At 41.8% G+C, this 23,070-nt stretch overlaps 1 protein-coding gene across 2 annotated transcripts in view; it reads left to right on the top strand.

Moving 5' to 3' along the window:
* The window catches only part of MAMDC2 (MAM domain containing 2), a 161,422-nt gene that overhangs the window by 85,899 nt on the left and 52,453 nt on the right, over positions 1-23,070 (top strand). For both annotated transcript variants that reach the window (XM_012736779.2, XM_076008640.1), the window contains exons 6-9: positions 2,957-3,213; positions 6,292-6,385; positions 12,978-13,121; positions 16,217-16,482. In XM_012736779.2, the coding sequence (XP_012592233.1) occupies positions 2,957-3,213; positions 6,292-6,385; positions 12,978-13,121; positions 16,217-16,482 (761 nt within the window). The remainder of the gene's footprint in view (positions 1-2,956; positions 3,214-6,291; positions 6,386-12,977; positions 13,122-16,216; positions 16,483-23,070) is intronic.

Genomic DNA, 23,070 nt, shown 5'->3' with positions numbered 1-23,070 from the left:
CAAGGGCAATAAATATACCAAGGACAATATCATCTCTGCCTTTGATACTCCTGTGAGTTCTTAGTGAATAGAGGCATAGAGGCATGTTACAGAGGCTGAGTGGTCATATGTGTTCTCCGTTACTAGAATGTTCTAGTTGAGGCTGGCTGGCCACCAGGCATGCCTTAGAGGGCGTTTGAGCTTGGGTCAAGAAGAAGTGGCCTTCTTTCCTTCCATATCAGGGGTTCTCTGATTCTGTCCAGTCTGACATTTCTTTTTTTTTTTTCTTTTCTTTTTCTTTTTGAGACAGAGTCTCACTCTGTCACTCAGTCTAGAGTGCCATGGCATCAGCCTAGCTCACAGCAACCTCAAACTCCTGGGCTCAAGCAATCCCTCTGCCTCAACCTCCTGAGTAGCTGGGACTACAGGCATGTGCTATCATGCCCAACTAATTTTTTCTATATATTTTTCATTGTCCAGCTAATTTCTTTCTTTCTTTTTTTTTTCTTTGTAGTAGAGGTGGGGTCTTGCTCTTGCTGAGGCTGGTCTCAAACTCCTGAGCTCAAATGATCCACCCACCTCAGCCTCCCACAGTATTAGGATTACAGGCATGAGCCACCCACTCCCGGTTGATATTTCTGACTCTTCTTTTAAAATGCCTTGCCAGGGGTGGCCAAGGGGTGGCCAAGGGGACCCTATCAGCTATGTCCAGCCTGCAGATATGCTTATTTGATACACACAAAGTTTTAAAAATTATGGTGAGGGGTGTGATGAATTGTTATCCTCCAAAGTGTGTATGTTGAAGTCCTAACCCCAGTACTTCAGAATGTGACCTTATTTGGAAATGGATCATTGCAGATGTAATTAGTTAAGACGAGGTCATGCTAGACTAGGGTAAGTTCTAGTCCAGTATAACTGGTGTCCTTGTATAAAGAGGAACTTTGGACACAGAGAGAGAGAGAAATGCATGCAGGGAGAATGCCCAGTAAAGATGAAGGCAGAGACCTACAAGCCAAGGAACGCAAAGATGGCCAGCAAACCACCAGAAGCCAGGTGTCCTTCCCTCACAGCCCTTTAGAGGAAACAAACCCTAATGACACCTTGATCTTGGACTTCTAGCCTCCAGAACTGTAAGACAACAGATTTCTGTTCTTTGAGCCACCAGTCCATGGTACATTGCTACAGATGCCCTTTCAAATGAACACAGGGATCTGTCATTTAAAAGCTGACGGATGTGCCATGAAAACCTGTAGCACCGGGCTAGATATCAGGACGTGAGCTGGGAGCAGAGCCGCCCTCTTAGGATGGAGAGCACAGCCCGAGCAAGGGTCAGGCTTCTTACCACCAGCTGGTTGTTACTGCATGAGAGTATGGGCCCAGTGCTAGCAGATTTTTTTTTTTTTATTTTTCCAGAGAAGCTTAATTTTTGTTTCTCCTTGCTATAGAAATATGGTTGCAAATGCTGGCGACTAATTTCCCACTGTTTGCTCCCAGACCCCAATCCACTTCACTCATACACTTAATCTGTCCCTCTGAGCCCCTCTGACCACTTGAGTTTGTGATCTCTGTTTATTCACAGTTGCATGGTTTGGCAAGACCATAGAGAATTATGTTTAGTAAGGGGGATTATTCAGAAGTCAGAGTGTTGACCAATTTGCCACCAGGAGACAGTAAGCTTTGATCTGTCCATCTTTCCCCTCTGCCATGTTGAGGTGAAGACTTTTATGAGACTATATTCATGCTTTGAATAACCATGTGTTGAGCCTACCACATAGCAAGCAGTGTGCTAGACACAAAGTGCATGTCCAGGGTGTGAATGTGTATATTCTTCCTAATACTCCACTGCTCTTTTGCCAAGAGGAAAAGGAATCCTTACTAATCAGGAAACATGTAATAAAAACAAAGATATTGAGTTGTAATTGTTCTGAGTTTGTAAATAGAAAGGGCATCGTATTGAAGCTACATTGCATAGCACTTCTTAGTCATTACTTAAATAAGTCCATATAAAATTGCTAGTTATGATAGCTACCCTTTGTACAAAACAGACTATAGGGCAAGCATGGTTCCAGAATGAGCAATGACATTACTCTATTTCATAATCATTGTGTTAGATGATTACAACGTGGCATCCACACGCTAAGCACCTCACATACAGAATGCTGTTTAATACTCATATCAACCCTATGAGGGAAGTATTTAATTCTCACTTTAGAGATCAGGAAATTGAGACCCAGACAAACTCAGAAACTTGCTCAAGTAAGAAACAAAGCAGGATTCAACCTCCATTCTCTTCAGTGCCAAATAAAGGCTCTCCCCATTCTGCTATATGGCTTCTCTGTTTCACGTGGTTTCTCTGAGGGAGGTCAGCCCCTCAGAGCCCTCTAAGATCACACATTCAGCCTTCCAAATCTTAGTCCTGTCTGCAGTGTTGATTGACCTACATGTTCCATTAGCGATTTACAAATTGCCCTCTACTGTGAATTTAAAATCTTAGTTTCGATCAAAAAACACATGGTGACATTTTATATAAATTATAAAGATGTGCGGGACAGTCTCTCTCTGTCCTTTTTAAGAATAGATGATTTGCTTAGTGTGCTCTTACAACTCAGAAAAGGCTTGGGGGAGATGGCTTCTGGGGTAATGATCTGTTTCTTTCCACGGGTGTGTTCAGCTTGTCAAAATTCAAGCACTTTACCGATGGCATATCTGCCTTTCTTTATGTATGTATATTTTATTTCAGTTAAAAGTAAAGAAGAAAGAATGGTCTCATCCTGTATTTAGAAGAGTACGATGAGCCCCAAGGAGCCGCCTCATGGCCACTCAGTGGCCAAACTTCTTTCACCTGTAACCCGTCCGCTTCCTCCCCACCACCCCCACTGGATTCTCTTGAAGTAAATCCCAGAATCGCATCCTTTCATCTGAAACCCCCAAACCCCCCAGCCCGTCTTACGCCGGGTTCTGTCTGTGTGACTTTCAGGCCACTACATGTACGTGGACTCGGTTTACGTCAAGCACTTCCAGGAGGTGGCGCAGCTAATCTCCCCGAGGACCAGGGCCCCCATGTCTGGCTGCCTGTCGTTTTATTACCAGCTTCAGCAGGGCAACGACAATATCTTCTCCCTTTATACTCGGGACGTGGCCGGCCTGTATGAGGAGATCTGGAGAGTGGACAACCCAGGAAATGCCGCCTGGAACCTTGCGGAGGTCGAGTTCAACGCCCCTTACCCGATGGAGGTAGGTGCAGGTGCGCCGTGTCCCAGGTGTGCCCTGGTGGCTGCTCTGCGGGGTGGCACCCAGCACAGGCGAGGAGACCAGGAAGCTCCACGGTCTCAGGTGCAGTCTGTCTTCTTTGCCGTGCCTCAACCTTAACCTTTCCTTTCCCGTCCTCTGCCCCCTCCGCTTCTCTGCCTCCTTCATCACCTACATCTTCTAGCGAGAGTGGTTTTTTTTTGTAAGGACAAATATGGGAAAAGCCAGTCAACCAGCTAGATTTCCTGGGCACACTCTTCTTCTGAACTTTGCACAGTGGTCATGCGGGGTTCAAAGGAGGAGGTCAGAACCCTCTAAGTGAAACTCTTTCTTGAACTCCCACTCCTGAGAGCAATTTTGAAGGTTTCCCTTACTTGAAGGAATAGTCTTTCTAGAAAAAAAGTGACTTATTTCTTTCTTTGCAGTACAAATAATGCCACAAGATCAGAGATAAACTTACTATTATGGCCCTAATTGGAAACAAGCCTTGGTGCCTTAGTTTTAAAAACTTTTTACAGTTACAAATGTTCAAGGCAGAAAAATTGGAAAATTCAGAAAATTCAGAGAAACAAAAGCCAACTTTATAAAGATAAGGACTATTAACATTTTGGTGTTTATCCTTGTAAACCCTTTTCTAAGCACATATATTAATACATAGCTATATCTATGTATGCATTCCAGAGCTTACAAGTACTCTCAGTATTAAAACTATCCGACAAAGTAGATAAAATTATCTCCATATTTATAGATAGGAAAGGAGAAAACAGAGTGTCTAAGTTTGGCATTTTTTTTTTCTGGGTCACACTGGTGAATGCCAAGAACTTAGTAAAGTTCCTAGACTAAAATCTGACCCAAAGCTGAGGACGGTGGCCGGGCTCTGTCTGAGGACCCCAGAGGACCTCTGGAGTCATCGGCTGCAGCGTGGCGGTTGCTAAACGTATAAGATTGCTATAAGGATTTGGAGCTCTAAGTAGAGTGTTAGTTACCATACGTTATTAATATCCTTCACTTTTCACTTTGCGCTTTTTGCAATATCTTCCCCAGTTCCCTTTAAATTGCAAAAGAAGCGGATTATTCCTCTGGACGCTTTTCAGTGGTGCCATCTGCTAGCCTGATGCAGAGCTGCAGAGGACGCTGGGGTTGGGCCTTGGCTTCTGGCGTGTTCTGTCTACCGATGGCGTGCCTGCCTCTCCCTGCACCCCTTCCTACCCCCCAAACGGCCCAGAGAGCGCACAGTGCCTTTTGCAGAATGTGAGCTATTTCCTATCCCAAAGGCGGACCAGGCCTCCAGTTGCTCTTGCAGCCCAGTGGAAAATTTTCTGTGACTTTGGATTACAAGGAGAGAAAGAAATGCATGTATTGTTTCAAAAGTTTTCCTTCTGTCAAAGTCAAATGAGTCCCACATACATACTGGCAGCGTTTTCTTCACCAACTCCTTTCATCCAGCCGTAATCTCCTCGGGCAACATTTATATGAATGAAACTTCACTGAGGTTGTTTTTTTATATCAATACTTGAAAAGTTGCAATTCTGAACACTGTTAAACCTCCATACACAGCCTTTGGGGCCACAAATGTGTGTTTTTCCTCTATTGTTCTGAACCTATTCACTGGTATTATTTGCCTCTCATTGTCAGGAAAAGAAACTTGTCCTGCAGAAATCGGTGAATTCAATGCCACCATATTCTCAAATGAATTTTAGAAAGGAAAACAAATGTTGGAGACTGTCTTTCTGAACGAGAGAGAACATATTGGCGCCAGGCGTGTGATTAGCATGTTATGATCGGAAATATCATTCTCACCCCACCTGCTCAGTATGAACCAAGTTCTGTCATTCACTTTCTGTATCAGCTAGTGCCTTGAGGGCTAAATGTCCATGGACCTGAATTGCTGAGTAACAGCTGCCCCTTCAAACAGGGCTTCCCTTCTTTGTTTCATGTGAGTCTGCACCAATACCAAGCCCAACCTCGTGTGTTTACACTACCCGCCTGGCCCTTGCAGGCATTGTGGCTTCAAACCCTGCTCCCTGCTGTGTCTTCTCGTGTTATCAATTCACACGGAGTGGACTGCATAGCTTGGTGGTTTTCCCAGCACAGGTGAAGGCTGTGCTGACCATACATGATCCATGGCCGCAGGCCGAGGTGGTAGATTGAGCTCAGAGTCATAGTGTCAGGGAAGAGAACAATGCTAAAGAGGTGGAGCTCACTAACCCATGTTCTTTCTAACCATCGGAACATATCTGGACAAGCTGAGATCAGGGCAGTCGTCCCTGAGTGCTGCATCTTTATCCAGGTCCTCACCTAGAGTTCCATGTAGCAAGAAGGACAGGGACTCAGAGGGCCCTAGCTCCCTATGGACGGCAGGGAGAAAACCTGGCCTGCTTTCTTCACTTAGCCTGTTTTTCCTTTGATCGAAGTTCACAATGCTAATGAATTCTGTAGTTCTATCAGAAATGACATAGGCACTTCAGCTGACACTCAAGGAAGAGGGAAATATCCTCCGGTAAAATGCAACTTCAGGGTTTCCGTCCTAGGCCATTTGGGATGCTGTAACAAAATACCATAGACTGAGTGGCTTATAAACAACAGAAATGTATTTCTCACGGTTCTGGAGTCTGGGAAGTTCAAGGTCAAGGTGCCAACAGGTCTGGTGTCTGGTAAGGGCCTGTTTCCTGGTTCATAGATGGTGACCCCTGTGTCCTCAGATGGTGGAAGGGACAAATGAGCTCCCTTGGGCCTCTTTTATAGGACACTAATCCCATTCCCCAAATCTAATCACCTCCCCAAAGGCCCCACCTTCTAATACCATCACCTTGGGGGTTAGAATTTCAACATATGACTTCTGAGGGCACACAAACACGCAGATCATAGCAGTTTCATTCTCCCTAAAAGAGAAGGTTGAGGAGGGTGCTGCCCAAACTCTCATATTTGGAAACATGATTCCCTAAAGTCCTTGTAACTTGGCATCAACTGGTTTGATTGACATGCCATTTTAAATCATGGTTTAGAGCCTAAGCCTAACAGAAAATATGTATACATGTGACAGCATGTCATTTTCCTCCACAGGTTATTTTTGAAGTTGCATTCAATGGACCCAAAGGAGGGTATGTTGCCTTGGATGACATTTCTTTCTCTCCTGTTCACTGCCAGAACCAGACAGGTGAGCACTCTCTTTTCCTTCTTCCTCACGTTTGGAATTTTCCTATCCCAGCAGATTTCCTGGTCAGGACTTGCTTTAATTGCTTTTGATTTCCAGACCTTTCCCCTTATCTCATCCTTAAAAAATTATTTAATTGAGGACAGATTATAGTCGCGGTGGCTCATGCCTGTAATCCAAGCTCTCTGGGAGGCCAAGGCAGGAGGATCACTCAAGGTCAGGAGTTGGAAACTAGCCTGAGCAACAGCGAGACTCTGTATCTACTAAAAGTAGAAAGAAATTAATTGGCCAACTAAAAATATGTAGAAAAAATTAGCCGGGCATGGTGGTGCATGCCTGTAGTCCCAACTACTTGGGAGGCTAAGGCAGGAAGATCACTTGAGCCCAGGAGATTGAGGTTGCTGTGAGCTAGGCTGACGCCATGGCACTCTAGACTGGGTGACAGAGTGAGACTCTGTCTCAGAAAAAAAAAATTATTTAATTGAATAGTCATTTTTCTGGACTATTATTCTTTTTTTCCCCTCACAGAGAGAATCTATCTGTTCTGACACCACAGGCCTGTTGTCATATCTTAGGGAGCTTTCATCTTCCCTACCTGCTAGGAAAAGAAAATTGAATGGTGCCAACTTATTCCCACTGCATCTTTCTCTTTCCAACCCTTTCCAACTTTATGTATCCACGATTTATCAATGTCCTCATGTTTAAAGATGTTAGCATTTGGTAGATATCTCTAGATGTTCTGGCTAAATAGTATGTGCTCTTAATTTAATTACTTTATCTTCCTAAGTGAACCCTCATATTAATTTTATCATGGCAAATTTTGTAATTTCATAAATTTGGTGTTTGGAAAGAGACATTTTTTACTTTCTGGGAAAAATAGATGAGCGAATTGATTGATTCAAAGTGAATTAGAAAACAAATTTTTTATAATAAGAATGAAGATAATATATTAATAATAACCCACATAAATGCAGGTGACCTTAGCATTTACTAAGTTTATTTCCTTGAGGGTCCCAGGGAGACACTGTGGTCACCCCATCTTATTAATGAGCCCCCATTCTGGGTTTTGAAACATAGAAAGAAATTTTTGAACTTGGCCTTTGTGGTCTGACGTTCACTTAAAGTAGAGTTGGTATCTTAATATGCTTTCACATATATTTTACAAGCAAAGGGACTAAAAATGATAATATTTTCTAGTTGAGCTAAACTGTTACACCAAAATTAGGGAGAAATCTGCAAATTTGCTGAAACCAAATATTATTTTTTACTAATTCTAATTTCTAAAGGTAGTAAAATAAATAGAACCAGACTAGATTTACATATTTTAAATGATTTAACCCAAATTAATAATCAAAGATTGAAAGAGTCTCTAAGTCTGACAGAACCCAGAAATCAAAATTGTTTTACTTCTCTAAATTCGTTTTGCTCCCTAATCCTATCAGTTAATATTTCAATTATGTTAATAGTAATTTTACAGCCTTCTTATCATTCGTTTTAGAAAGTTGCTCTTCTCTGTCACTAGGCAGTTACATTGAACTTTTGTATGTCTCAGTTATATATAATATATGGGAGAAAAGGTGTTTATTTGATATCTGCCCTGGGTAGAGGGTGGAGTGGCAAGGCAGCTGGGGGTAAGAGAATCAACTCAGTCACTTTAGAAGTGATGCTTAGAAATGCTCTTTCTTTGAAAAAGATACAGAATTTTTGTGAGGTCTTTCGTACCATACTGGTGGTCTGACTGGAGGGGAAAAGAAAACAAAAGTTCTAGCAAAATAAGGACCATCTGTTAGGAGGGCTGTTGGCCCCTCAGTCTATAAAATACAACCCACATAAAGACCGTTTCTTTGCAGGAACCTCTGCAGATAGGTATTTTTATATATTAGGCTTAGATTAACCAAGGCTCCATATTGCTCTTCAGAACTTCCCGCGATACCGACTTGGCTTTAAAATGGTTTAATTGCATCATCATGGCGTTATGCTGAAGGACCAGGAATTTGGATTCACATCCCTATCTGCCACTAACAAGCTGTGTGGCGTTGGTCATGTTATTTAACCTCTTTAAGACTCTGTTTCCACATCTATAGGGCAAGGATGGAAAAATCTGTCTCATACAATTGTCAGGAAGATCACTGAGTTAATATCTATGAAGGCCACTGCATAGAGTATGACACACAGAAAATGCTTGGTTATGAGACAACATTATGTACTTTATTTTCAAAATACACCCACTCCTTCCCAGGAGAACAGAGGGTCGTATTGCAGCTAAAGGGAGCCAGCAAGGGGCACTGCCTTGATGAATGTGTCAGCTGGTGCCTGCTTTGTGCCTTTCATTGAGTGGCTGCGGGCCAGATTGACTCTTCAGAAGCTGAGCCCTTTAGTTTTCATACTTCATCTTGCATTTCTCAAATAGTTTATGCCCTTCTGTTTCAAAACAGGTGCCAACATTTTTTCTTTATCTCAGTTAGCTCCAGACTTGTTGTCTCTGTTTTTCCCAGCTGGTTCAAGCATTTTCTTCCCTCATCTCCCTAGTAGGCTGAGACAGGAATTATTATGAAGCATATGAAGCACTGTGTTCCCACCATCTGGTTAGGCTTAGAGTTAATCCAGTCTCCCATACTTGAGACCCATTGCATAGTCACAGGTGTTCAACACTCAGTGTCATGTGGTCCCCCAGGATGCTTCCATAGGACAGTGAGACTATCCCCACTTTGAGTTATGGAACTTCCCTTTCCATCCCTTTCTGCCCACATGCTCCCCCTCCACAACCACGTTTGTCCTAATGTCTAGAGTAGGAATAAGCCCTCCTATTGGTCTGTAAATCCTTGAATGCCTAACAGGTGATCCCGTCCACTTTGCCCAACCCCAAACTGAGAGCTCCACTGCTCTGCCACATGCAGGCCCAACCTCCTCTCTGGGCTTGGGTCTACCCCACACCCAGCCCAGGGACTGAGTGGATTCTGACATCCATGGATACATCCCTCACATAGGATCACTCCCTGAATCCCAAAATTGGCCATTCACCAAAAACACACTGCCCAGACCTCTTGTCTACTTGGAAACCCAGGTCCAATTGCTGCCTAGGTTACTGCTGAAATTGCCACAGCCTTCCTCATATTAGATGCTCCCAAGAGTCTCTGCAGCCTCGCCAGTGACCTAGCCTCTGGCTTCATCATGTTCCTCAGTGTGGTGGGTCCCATTCACTCTCTTCCCCAAGCCAGCTATGAGCTATCACAGCCTGCCTTTGGGCTGGCTCATGCTAAAATAAAACTCCCCTGCAATTTTAGCCATCTAGAGAGCAGTCTGCTCCCAGTATCTCCCTTTTTAGCACCACAGGGGCTGATGAGCTTTTTGGATCTGTAGGGCTGATGCTGAGTTTGTCTCCATGAAGCCTATGAACAGGGGAAAGAATGAGAAATGCTCCCAACAATTCTCAAACTGCAACACATTGCATCTAATTAGACTCTCTTCAAAGCCTCTCATTCTTAAAAAGTTCAAATGTCAGAAAACAAGTGATTAAACTTTACATGATGATGCGTTTTGATAACTTGCTTAAAGGGGCTTTAATTCCTTTTTCTTTTTTTTCCTGATAATCAACTGATGCTCAGGGGCTTCCAACTGCTTCTGATTGCTCCCCATGCTTCAGATATGTCATTAACACTCCCCAGTGGCCCAATTCGTGATCACCACTTGACCCACGCTTCTGAAACAAGCTTGAAGCAAAGGCTTAGCATCCACCCCAGCTCCCTGGGAGCTCATTGTTGGTCACACACGAGAGGCCCATCTTCTGCAATCAGATCTTGTCTTGAGGTAGAAGCAGCATTCTAGCTGAAAAAGATTTCGCCTCTGAGTTAGGCTTTTGAGATTTTCTTTTTATCAGACCTTCTCAGGATGCCAGACAAATCCATTTCTAAACCTAGGTATTTAGCGAAAGAATATAATCACATCATCCGAAAAATTATTTCTGCATAACTCAATCTCTCATCGTGGAGAGACATGATCCTTAATTACTGTCAAGTTTTTTTTTAATAGACTTTATTTTCTAGTGCAGTTTTAGGTTCACAGCAAAATTGAGTGGAAAGTACAGAGATTTTACATATTACTCCCCCCCACACACACATCACTGTCACCACAGTCCATAGTTAACATTAAGGTTCTCCTTGGTGTTGTACATTCTATGGATTTGGACAAATGTGTCATGACATGTATCCACCATTAGAGTATCAGACACAATAGTGTCCCTACTCTAAAAATCCTCTGTGCTCTGCCTGTTCATCCTACCCCGGACCCCTGGCAACCACTCATCTTTTTACTGTCCCTGTAGTTGTGCCTTTTCCAAAATGTCATATAGTTGGAATCATACAATATGTAGACTTTTCAAATTGGTGGCCCTCACTTAGTAATGCACATTTAACTTTCCTCCATGTCTTGCCATGGCTTGATAGCTCATTCCTTTTAAATGCTGAATAATATTCCATTGTCTGGATAGACCACAGTTTTTGTATCCATTCACCTACTGAAGGGCATCTTGGCTGCTTTTAACTTTTGGCAATTATGAATAAAACTGTTGTAAACTTCCTAGTTTTAATACCACCTCCCCCCTCTTCCACTCACCTAAATTAGTTAAGATTCTCTTGCAATTGCCCAAGGGTACTGCTTTGAGATTCATTCCTGATGAGTAATTCCGCTGACCTGCTGTTTCCTTCACGCACGCATTTGGGAGTGCCACCCCATTTCCTGAGCCAGATGGCCATCTGTAGATTTTGGACTTTTTATTTGTTTTTTCATTACCAGATATCAGAGGGGTGACTAATACTAGAGACCTTAATGAAGTTTCCTGAGGTCTCCAGTCTCCATAGGAGAATGTCAAAGGACCCTTGTTTGTATGACATTGTATTAATTTTTTCAACAACTTTATCTTCAGGGCTTAAAGATACACCCTGGTGCTGACAGAATCAGGCAGAGCAGATCGTGGGCTAATCCACCGGTTCTTAGCGCCCTAAGAATTTTCTGCGTTTCCTCTTCTGGCTCATCAGGGTTTGCTCCTGGTGCACTTCCTAGGGTGTGTTGCATGAAATACAATCAGGTTCTATTTATACAGGAACATTTTCTTCCTAATCTTTTTTTATAATGTGACGTTAGTAATTTACTTTTTAAAAAACTGTTTGTTTTTATATCATTTCAAACTCAGGCAAAATTTGCAAGAATACTACAAAGAACTCCCATTTACTTTTCTCCCTGATCTGCACATAAACATTTTGCTATGTTTATTTTATCAGTCATTTAAGAGTAGGTTGCAAACATCATGCCCCTTTGCCCCTAAATATTTTAAGGTGTGTTTTATAAGGCCAAACACATTCTCCAATGTAATTAATTGTGGGATAATTATGAAGTTCAGGAAACTCAATACTGATACAATATTATCAACTAACCTGCAGTTCATGCACCAATTTCTCCAATTGCCCCGACAATGTCCTTTATAGATATTTGTTCTTCTGGACCAAGATTGAATCTTGGATCCCTGGTAGCATTTGATTGTCATGCCTCTTTCATCCCTTTTAATCTGGGTCAGTTCCTCAGCCCACTTGAATGTTTTCTTGCTTTGAAAATTGACAGATTGAGACAATAGGGAGTCTATGTCTCCAAACATCTCCCTGTTTCATCAGGTCTCTGCTCCCAGAACTCAAATATTTCTCTAGAGATGATTTTCCAGTTATTCCACCCAGTGCCCTCGCTGGTCCTAGAGTGTTAGATGCATTTGAGTGTCCGCGTGCAGACCGGAATCATACTTGGCTACATGGAAATTGTCCCAAACTGCTACAGTCACATCTCTGGACTCAGCAGGCAATCTGAACAGTGAGATGTACAACTCACATGTTAATAGGATTAAAAAGTTATTCTCAAAAAAAGCAGTCACCTTTTATGTCCCATTTCCTCTGGGCCATCCAGGCTGGCATGATATTTATAAAAACATGGTAAATGATACCAGAACTCAGCAAAGCCAGAACAATAGCAGTACCCACGGCAGAATTGTTGTGACTTTTTGGACTGCATGATTTGTACTGAGTGATGACTTTCATCAAGCAGATCAGCTCCTACTGCTAATATCAATTATAAGTAGACGGCAGCCGAGCTTGTGACACAGAGATTGGGCAACAAAGGAAAATTTATTTCTAAAAAGCACTATTTCTAAAATACATATCTTAGAGAGAATTTATGAGTCCCCTGAAATCCTTTCCTTTTCCCTTTCTTTTAAATTTTGTGTGAATGAATTTTGAACTGTGAAGAAACATGTGAATCAATGCTCACAGTCACGAAAGGAAATTTCTCCTGAAATCTAGTAACCCGTTTTTTGTAGAGAGTGTAAATAGGGCTCTTTTCTCCCCTCCCTTTAGAGAGGAAAAGCACAATTTTCCTGTCATGTTCAAATGTTGCTTTGATGCTAACCTGGCAACGTGCCATTCGGGTAAAAATATTTAGTTGTGTTTTTTCTTTGGTCTTCCCCGGCATAAATGCATATGTATCTGTCAACTGGTTGCCGTAGACTGTCGAGATCTTTGGGTTTGACTGTCGTTAACTTTGGTTCTCCTTTGCTCAGATCTTCCTTTCAGTGCCAAGGAAGCAAGCTGCAATTTTGAGGAAGACCTCTGCAACTTTTACCAAGATAAAGAAGGTCCGGGTTGGACCCGAGTGAAAGTAAAACCAAACATGTATCGGGCCGGAGACCACACCACGGGCTCAGGTAAACCGCAGGCTGGCCATGTGGGGCCCCCTCAGGTAGTCTGCATGCCTCCTTGGCCATTCCTCAACCACACCTACAATGACATCGACTTACAAAAAGTTAAAATAAAAAAGGCAGCTGTGAAGAAGGAAAGACAATAGATAATCTAGTGTTTAACAATTTTTATAAAAATTGGAATTCAATTTCCTGTGCTTGCAAATGTATTTGCCCATTAATTAAATAGCCAAATCTTTGGAAATTCTTTTGCTCTTCACTTTAGATGAAATCCTTTAAAATTACTATCGGATTCCATTTACATGAAATCTTCAGAATAGACAAATCCATAGGGATGGAAAGCAGATTAGCAGTTGCCAGGGGCTGGGGTGGGGGCAATGGGGAGTGTTTAGTGGGGATGGGGTTTCCTTTTGGGCTGATGAAAGTCGTCTGGAACCAGATAGTAGTGATACTTGCACAGCGTTGTGAATGTACGAAATGCCACAGAATTATACACTTTAAAACGGTTAAAATAGGACATTTTAGCTGTATTTTACTATAATAAAAAATCTATTGTTGAGGGAAGTTATTGGAAAATGCAGGGTGGGCACTTGATGGATGTGTCTATAAGAAGCTCTTAGAAACCTGAGCCTCAGCATTCCTTGTATAGGGACTCCCTAGTAATTTAATGACATATTTTGCAGGTCCCCACTCCAGTGGAGACGAATGGAAAGAGCTTGGTTTCAGCGGGTTTAGTGTCTCATTCATTTATTCAACAAGTATTTATATACTGGGCACAGGGGTGAATTTATCATGAAGCTGATGAAGCTTAAGTTCCAGGGCTTCTCGCTCGCACCAACACTGGGAAAGGCTCTGGAAGGGGCCCTCACGATTTTGCACTTGTCATTTTGTGTTCGTTTTTTTTAGAGGTTGCCTCGCTGGTGGGAATACAGGCCCTACAAAACTGATTCTGACCTTTACAGACTAATTGGAAAATCATCTCTCCAGAAACATTTGAGTTCTAGGAACAGTGAGCTGATGAAACAGGGAGCTGTTTAGGGACAGAAACTCACTATACTCTCACTTTATCAATTTTCAAAGCAAGATAATGATTCTAGTATCTTAACTCCTGGGCACTACAATAGTGAGCAAACCTGATGTGAATCCTGTTCTTGCCGGCCAACAATCGTTTCAACAGGCAAGAGGAACATTAGACAAATTTATGCACAAATAAACTTATAATTACAAGTGTGGTAAGTGCTATGAGGAAAGAAATCCTTTCCTCTGCCCTCTTAGGTTCTGTGGCTGGGACTGAGAATCAAACTGGCAGAAGCTAGATTAACAGGGGAAAAACATACAAGTTTTATTTACCATTTTTACACAGGAGCCTTTTAAGGAAAAATGAACACTCAAAGAAGCAGATAGGCCTGAGAGCTTATATACCATTTTTAACAAAGAATGATAAGATTATAGATAAGTGACAAGACAAAGCTTTTAGGGGCAGTACATTGTGGGAAAGTGACTGGGAAATGTATGGGAGAAACTAATAAAAGATAAGGGTTATTTTAGTAGGTTGGTTTGCACAGACCCATTTTGGTGTCAACTCCCAGGCTTCTGTTGTAAGAAGGTTCTTCCCTTCCTGGTATAGGGGGAGGACATCTGGTTCATGGGAAATTTTATGGCTCGCTTTTAGGTAGAAAATAGGAGCCCAGAGATCCCTTCTTAAATTCTCTGTTTCTCAAGTGCCTTTGGCTCAAAATAATCATTATGCCAAAGTGGCATATTTTGGGGTGGCATGTTCTGATCACCTTTAGTGCTATGAAAGAAATGAAGAATGAGCTCTGAGAGAGAATAGAGGGAAGAACCTAGTTTTGGTGGAGGATTCAGAGACAGTTTCTCCAAGGGAAGGTGCAGTTAGCTGAGAGTGTGGGAGTGATCCAGGCAGGGGGAACAGCATCTGCAAAGGTCTCAAGTTTGGGTCTCACCGTGGAGCAGGAAGGTCAGTGTGGCTGTGGCTGCACTGGGGGGAGGGAGGGTGGAGAAGATGGAGGAAAAGGAAGCTGGAAAGGGAGATGGAACATGGGCATGGCGGGTCAGAGTAAGCATTCAGGAGTTTATTATAAAGGAAATGAGAAGCCATTGAAAGGTTTTCAGCAAAGAAGTCCTTTCTTTAAGACCTCTCTTCCTGGTTTGTAGATGGCCACCTTCTTGTGGTGACCTCACATGGCTTATTTGTGTGTGGAGAGAGAGAGAGAGAGAGAGAGAGAGAGAGAGAGAGAGAGAGAGAGAGAGAGAGAGAGAGCGCTCTGGTGTTATCTTTCTTTTCTTATGAGTTAAATAATTGGATAAACTGTGTAGCAAAGACTGATGTGCCCAAAAGAAAATTGACAGGGGAGTGAGCAGAAAAGGGAAAGAAAAAAAAAAATAGGGTGTTATTTTTTTCTTTTCTGCCCAGGCTTTCTAGGATACATGGACCTGTTTTATTAAAAATTGACTATAAGGGTGGTAGGAGAGGGAGTTTCCTGATCTTATTTTTCTTCATGCTATTTAGAAATAAGGGAAGAACACAGATCTTCAGCACCTGAGAGGGACTCTCTGATTAAAAACTTGCTCTTCGGGGGCAAGTTCAACATTTGACCAAGAGAGGAGGTCTGCACATACACACCTACCCCCACAAAGACTCCCAGGCCAGACTCTGATCCCTCTGTCCTCATTGGTCACTGCACAGTTAAGAAGGAAAAATCTGCTCTGGGCTGTCCCTCCACTGTGACCCAGCACTAAATATACAACACAAGCCAGCTGGTAGCCCCAAGATGATTTCATTCTTTTTGTTTCATGAAAAGCATAAATGACTACTGGAATCCGGGCATAGGCAGTAGGAAATCTCCACTGGTTTATAAAGTTTACTTAGCACTGAAGGAGGTTTTATTTACAATAGAGGCACAGAGGTATTTTCTCTCACTGAAATTGCAGACATTGGAAAATGCTTTCCGTCATTTAAAGCCTATGGAAATAGTCTCTGCTGGCAAATGCCACTGCTTTCACCACGTCTTTTCCACCTGCTAACCTGGATTAGATTATTTTTCATTGCGGAGACACTCAATGCTTTGTCTTGTTCACAGGGTATTACTTGCTGGCCAACACAAAGTTCACATCCCAGCCTGGCTACATTGGAAGGCTCTACGGTCCCTCCCTACCAGGAAACTTGCAGTACTGTCTGCGTTTTCATTACGCCATCTATGGGTTTTTAAAAATGAGTGACACCCTCGCAGTTTATATCTTTGAAGAGAACCACGTGGTTCAAGAAAAGATCTGGTCTCTGTTGGAATCTCCAAGGGGTGTTTGGCTGCAAGCTGAAATCACCTTTAAGAAGCCCATGCCTACCAAGGTACAGTAGAACCAGTGCATACTTTGCCAATGTTCTGTTGCTGGACTAGTCTGTGAATTTCTGTTTAGTTACTGTCGTCTGTGGATATATTATTTTCCTCTGCTCGGGCTAATAGCCTCACCCTCACACTCTAACCCCAGCCATATGCAAGTTCATCTTTCAGTTCTCTTCTGTTTTCCAGGTCTCTGAATCATGGCTTTCTGTTTATCTCTTAAGATTCCCTGAGAATAGTACAAAGCCTGGGAGTACATATTAATAAATAGTCTAAATTCAACAGCTGAACTTTAGGTTGAAGCCATAATTCTCTTTCTCTTTCTCTCCCTCTCTCTCTCTCTCACACACACACACACACACACACACACACACGGATGGGAATGCTAGTATTTAAGAAAAGGTGAAATCAGTGAACCTCTAAGCTGAGGCTTTAAGGTCAACAACCTAAGGCTCTAGCATTTAGCACTAGATGAGGAAGCTCATTAAAAAATATAGAGCCAACCCAGCCCCTGCCAGAGAGAATTTACATAAGGGATCCATCAGCAGCTGATTTTGCTAGCAATGAAAATACAAAAAGAGATCTTTATTGCAAGGGGAATGCAAAACGAAAGCTGTAATCTCCCACGCTTAGCAACTAATAAACTTAAGGAAGTTTTACAGATGCAATAAATTCTGTCAGCTACAACCCAGATATGAAACTAGTGTGGGAAAATCCATTTTGTTTCAGCCTGTCAATCAGCAAGTATCTCTTGAGGATCCTTCCTGTGCAAGAAAGGGGCCCAAAGAAAGATAAAAGAGGTGCCTTCCTTCAAACGGATAACTTGCACAATGGAAGTTCAATAAACATTTCTGAATGAACGGATAAATCAATTGATCACATTTATTATCCAGGAATTACTCAAAGTCCAGGCTCCCCAGGGGAAGCTACAAACCTGGCAGAGCTGCAGAACCTGCACAAACATTCTGGACTTCTCTTAGTTAGAACTATCTGGACAGAATGATAGCTGTGTCCATCTATAACTTCCTGCTAAGGAAATTTTGTACACCGTTCCTATCACAATGTTGCTTGGTTACTTTTAATCTATTGGAACACCCACCAGGGCATGATTAAATCTTTACAGTGATTAATCAAAGATGTCTGAAAATCTTTACAAAGTTCTTTTCCATTGCTAGACAGGAATAGCATGGCAGCCTCCTTGACTTATTGATTTCCAAAAAGGTTAAACCAATTTCTAATACCTCCAATAGAGGAGAAGCATGCAAATTTTACCAGGATCTCACAGGCACTGCTTATTATTATTTTTAGGCTAATGAAATAGGTAGTGTTATTAAAGGTTTCCCCTGCCTAATTCCACCATACTGTGTTCACCTGACTAAACAGATATTTGGCTTAGCTCCCTAGGCAAGAGACGAAGCAAATTGGTATTTCTAGTGCCAAGTTTCTACTTGTAGCCTAGGCTCATGCTCTTTAAGCTTATTGCCTGGACAATTACAAATATTTTTTGAGTGAAACTTTCTTTCTACAAATGTCATCCCACACTTGCAGCATTATTAAATTTCCTTCTTAATTCATTAGTCCTGGAGAAGTCTAAGCTTCCCTGCACCTCTTAGGGATCCCAAAGGCTTAATTTGCATTCCCATTACCAATTATCTAGCTCCTGCAAGTAGTTATGGTAATACACACACACAAATACACACACACACACACACACACACACACACATGCACACATACAAGTAGACATGCACCAGTCATACAATCAGGGATGTACAAGAAAGCAATGGAATTTTTGTTATACTCCATACCCTAGTTTGCTGATGTTTAAAAAAAAGGGATGATATAATGAGCATTTTGTTTATTCATTTTGGCTTTTATTTATTCATGTATTCATTTATTCAGCCAGCATTTATTAGGCATATACTCAGTGCAAGGGATATGAAGATTCATGAGGCTCAGATCCTACCCTTGAAGAAGAGATCACAGATGACAGAACACTATAGTGCACATGGCATGTCACTGTCCCTCAGAAGGACTGCACAGAAAGATAGAGGAGTAGTTGTCATAAAAATTAATGGCAAATAGAGCCCCAACTGAGCTGGTGTTTGGAGGGTTCAGAATCAGGCTATGCTGGATTCTAACTCCTGCTCATCACTCCACTCCTCTCCTTCCCATGTCCTCTACTCACAGACAAGTGGCTTGTTAGGAATCTGCCCATTCCTTTACAGTGAATCCCTGCTCGTACCTGACTCCCATGCAGTTGGAAGGAGCCTCCCAGCAGATAAGGATGCCCTGGAGAAGTTGTTCCTTTCTCCTCCGGAGGCTGACTACCTAGCTTCCCAGTGACTGCACAGTCTCCCCTGCCCACTTCCCACAGTTCCACTTAGGGAAAAATGGATCTAGACCCAGTGGGGCCAGGGAAGTCCTTACCGCACTTGGAAGAAAATACTCATGGATTCAGCCCCATTGCGGATGAGTGGACAGTTCAGTTCAACACTTGAAAATTATGGGTACATGGACACATGTCTGAAGGTGGCCCATAGTTCTTGGCAGGTCCCTGCTGAATAGAACCAGCTCCTCAGAAAGTGAGAGAACCATTCGCTGTCCATCACAGAGGCATGCATTAAGTAAGGCAGGAAACTAAGTTCACTCACTTATATAACACATACAGATGGAAATACACATACAAAAAGTATTTAAGACAAGGGATAAAATGCAAAGTCAGAGTTTCCCTTATCACTTCCTACTCCTGAACTCAAACTCTAATTTCACTTCTTGTTTTTCTGATGGTTTTTCTTCCTGATTTTCTGAAAGTTTGCTCTATATTCTAAACATTATATTTCTACGTCCATTTCTTGATTCATTATCCTTAACAGTATTTGCTGACTCCCTGCCATGAAAGATAAGGAATTTAGTTTACCTATACTGTTCCTATTCCTTCTCTTATTCACATTTTTAGTTATTTTCTTATTTTTCATATATTTATTTTTACACTGAGTAATTAGTTATTGAGGCTCTTAGTGATGTTTTGGGAGATTCAAAGCGGTGTTACAGATGCGTAGAGACTCAGCAGCAAAAAGACAAATAGGAAACCAAAGTTAAAATTACAAGACTTTATTCATCAAATGCTTATTTCGTGAAGGACACTACAGTGTTTCCCTGAAAATAAGACAGCGTCTTATATTTATTTTTCTTCAAGAAGACACCCTAGGGCTTATTTTCAGGGGATGTGTTATTTTCCCCTCAAAGCCTCAGTTTGCAGCATGCACAGGATGGCCGGGACATGACAGGGGGAGCTGACCTTGTTGGTGGGGCTGCCCACAACTTCCAGTCACCTGTGGGATAGTAGCTGTCACGATGGGGCAGATGAGAAGGGCTGCTCATCATCTTTACCGCTCCGCGACGAAATGCATGGGTTGTGCAGATACGCTGTGTACCCACACCTATCACTAGGTCTTATTTTCAGGGTATGGCTTATATTGTGCAAATGCTTAGAAATCCTGCTATTTAATGGGTAGGTCTGATTTTCAGGGAAACATGGTATACAAGGTTGAGGATAAAATGATAGAAAAGACAAATCACTAACTCTTGAGTATCTTGGTCTGATGAAGTAGATTGACAAGGAATCTGGCCTCAAGGTGGGCCTGGTTGTGAGCAGAGATGAGTCAAGGGCTCTATTCACATTTGGGTTACTTGGGAATGAGTGCGGGTATGCACCAGGAATGAGGCCTTCAAAGCTACAATTGCTGGCTGGATCTGGTGGCTCACACGTATAATCTCAGCACTTTGGAAGGCCAAGACAGGAGAATTGCTTGAGGTCAGGAGTTTCAGAACAACCTGAGCAACATAGTGAGACTTCATCTCTACAAAAAATACTTTTAGCTAATCTGGAGGCTACGGCAGGAGGATCACTTGAGCCCAGGAGTTTGAGGTTGCATGATGATGCCACTGCACTCTAGCCCAGGTGACAGAGTGAGACTCTGTCTCAGAAAAAAAAAAAAAAAAAAAAAGCAAGAATCGCTGCTGAAACTTTGAAAGACCTCAGTGACAAATTTGGTTCAGCTTGATGATGGAACTTTTAGTGCCAGAATAGAGTCTGGATTTGAGCTGATAATGAGGACCTTTTCCAATTATGAGCAGAGGAAAAGACATTAAGAGACTGAGGACAAATTTTGACACCATGAAATCTATTAAAATACCTTCATTATGAGAATATGGGAAGTCATGTCATCAGTGACATTATTTTTCTTAAAGTTTCTTTTGATGAGAGAATTAAACTTGACAAAGGTAAAAGGCCTAAAGGTTGCCAAATGGGATTCACATCTTTGAGGTCAATCATTTGACATTCAGCGGTCAACTAACATTTCAAAGACTACTACTATGTGCCAGGCACTTTCCAGCACACAATAGGAAACAAAATAAAGGGTCTCTGCTCTCTTGGGACTCAGGAGTCTAGTAGAATTGACTACTATTATATTTATGTGCTATCCTAAGCAGGTAATAATGCATATTAATTACCATTGAGGGTAAAGTAACATTATTCCTATTTACATAAGAAATTAAGAAGTTTGCCTATGGTCTTGAAGCTAGAGACAAAGCCAGAGCTTTTGAATATTATGTTATGCTGCCTATAGCAGACCTGTGGCCTCAGAAATCTACCCGGGCAGATTTAATACCCTAGAACCAAGACATTTGTTAAGGCTATGAAAAAACAGAAAACCATTGACTAATGGCTCCTCTTGAAACAGTGACATGGGGAAGGAGGGCAGGATTTTCAAAGAAGTCTTTGAATAGGTAGTACACATATGAATGAATTTCAAAACTCTATGTCTTTGAGAGTTTGATTATAATGTGTCTTGGTGAAGATATCTTTAATGTATCTGTGGTTCTCTAGGCCTCATGGATCTAGATGTTAATTTCTCTCTTTAGATTTGGGAAGTTTTCTTTAAACCTACATCTTTCTCTGATCTTTGTGAAATACCCAAAATGTGTATATTGGTTCCCTTGACAGCATCCCATAATTCCCATAGGCATTCTTCACTCTTTTTCATTCTGTTTTCTTTTTATTCCTCTGAGTGATTTCAAATGATCTGTATTCAAGTTCAGAGATTCTTTCTTCTTAAGAGTCTATTGTTGAGGGTCTCTGGGGTATTTTATAGTTTAGATATTTTATTCTCTAGTTCTAGAATTTGGTTCTTTTTAATGATTTCTGTCTCTTCGTTAAACTTCTCATTTTGTTCATGTATTGTTTTCCTGATTTCATTTATTCTCTATCTGTATTCTCTTGTAATTCACTGAGCTTTTTTATTAAAATTATTTTGAATTCTTTTTCAGGCAGTCCATAAATCTCCATTTCTTAAGGTTGGATACTGTTGATTTACTGTTTTCCTTTCCTTATAATATTCCTGATTGTTTATGATCCTTGTGGCCATGAGTTGATTTCTGTACATCTGAAGAAGTGGGAACTTATTCTAATCTTTACAGACTGGCTTCAGCAGAGAAAACTCTTCCCCAATCATCTCATCCAGAGATTTTTGGCACACCATACGGTGTGTCCCATGGGCCAGCTACCCTGCAGCAATGGACCTAGAGCTTGTATATTGGGGCCAGCCTGAAGCCAAGATCCACAGGTACTTGGCCTGATGTGGAATCTAAGTCCTCAGATACCAGCCTGGGGTATGAAGCTGTGGAGAACTGCCTGTCACTAGGTTTTACTAAGGTGGGGCTGGTATTGGGGTCCAAAGCAAATCTGGTTTTTAATTCACTTTCCTTTCCCATGCAAAAGATATCTGAGCTGTGCTGCCTGGGGTTAGCAGAGGGAAGATGTGGGTACTGTGAAACTGTCTTTCCTACCCTCTACAATGCATGTTATCTCTATGCTATCCCTTGTAATCTCTCACTTGGTTTCCTTAGCTCTTGTGAATATATTTTTATGTATTGATAATTATCAAATTGATGTTTCTATGCGGCATTGAGCACTGGACCATCTATTCTTCCACCTTGTTGATGTCCTGAATAAACTTCAAAGAAAATACAGTGAAGTTTTCTCTAACTTCTAGTCCCAATACTTTATGTAGGTGTCACACAAGGCTGTCAGACATCTGAAATCCTGACAGAGGCAGGTTTCTCATTCAGGTGAAGGCATCTGAAAACTCCCCGTGCAGACTGTCTGCCTGCCACTATTTCCTGTCTTCACATGGATGAATTATGCCTTATTTTCAAGTTATCCTGGCATTGCACCTTCCCAAAGTTCATAGCTGGCCCCTCTACGAGTGTTTGGAGCTCCACAAGGCATGCCAGCCCAGGCAGATGCCACAGATGAAAGGGCTGTTTTTATTTTGAACTTTTCTCTTGTTTCTCTTTATAACTTTGATATACTTAACCATCATTTGGATCCATAAACTTTCAACAGTACCTCTTGATACCCACTATGTAAGATGAATAAATTTATACCCCTACCCTTCCCTCTACCTCTCGTGCCTGCTCCACTTTCCAAATTCTCACAGATATACAATTACTTTTACATTGCTATGGATTGTAACATTTATATTCCTACAGTTAAGCCTTCTGTGCTTGCGTATGGCTGGATTTCCCAGT

This window comes from Microcebus murinus, chromosome 12, assembly GCF_040939455.1.
Source record: "Microcebus murinus isolate Inina chromosome 12, M.murinus_Inina_mat1.0, whole genome shotgun sequence".
Lineage (NCBI taxonomy): Eukaryota > Metazoa > Chordata > Mammalia > Primates > Cheirogaleidae > Microcebus > Microcebus murinus.
The sequence above is the reverse complement of the archived record's forward strand: the minus strand, read 5'-3'. Positions and strand labels throughout refer to the sequence as shown.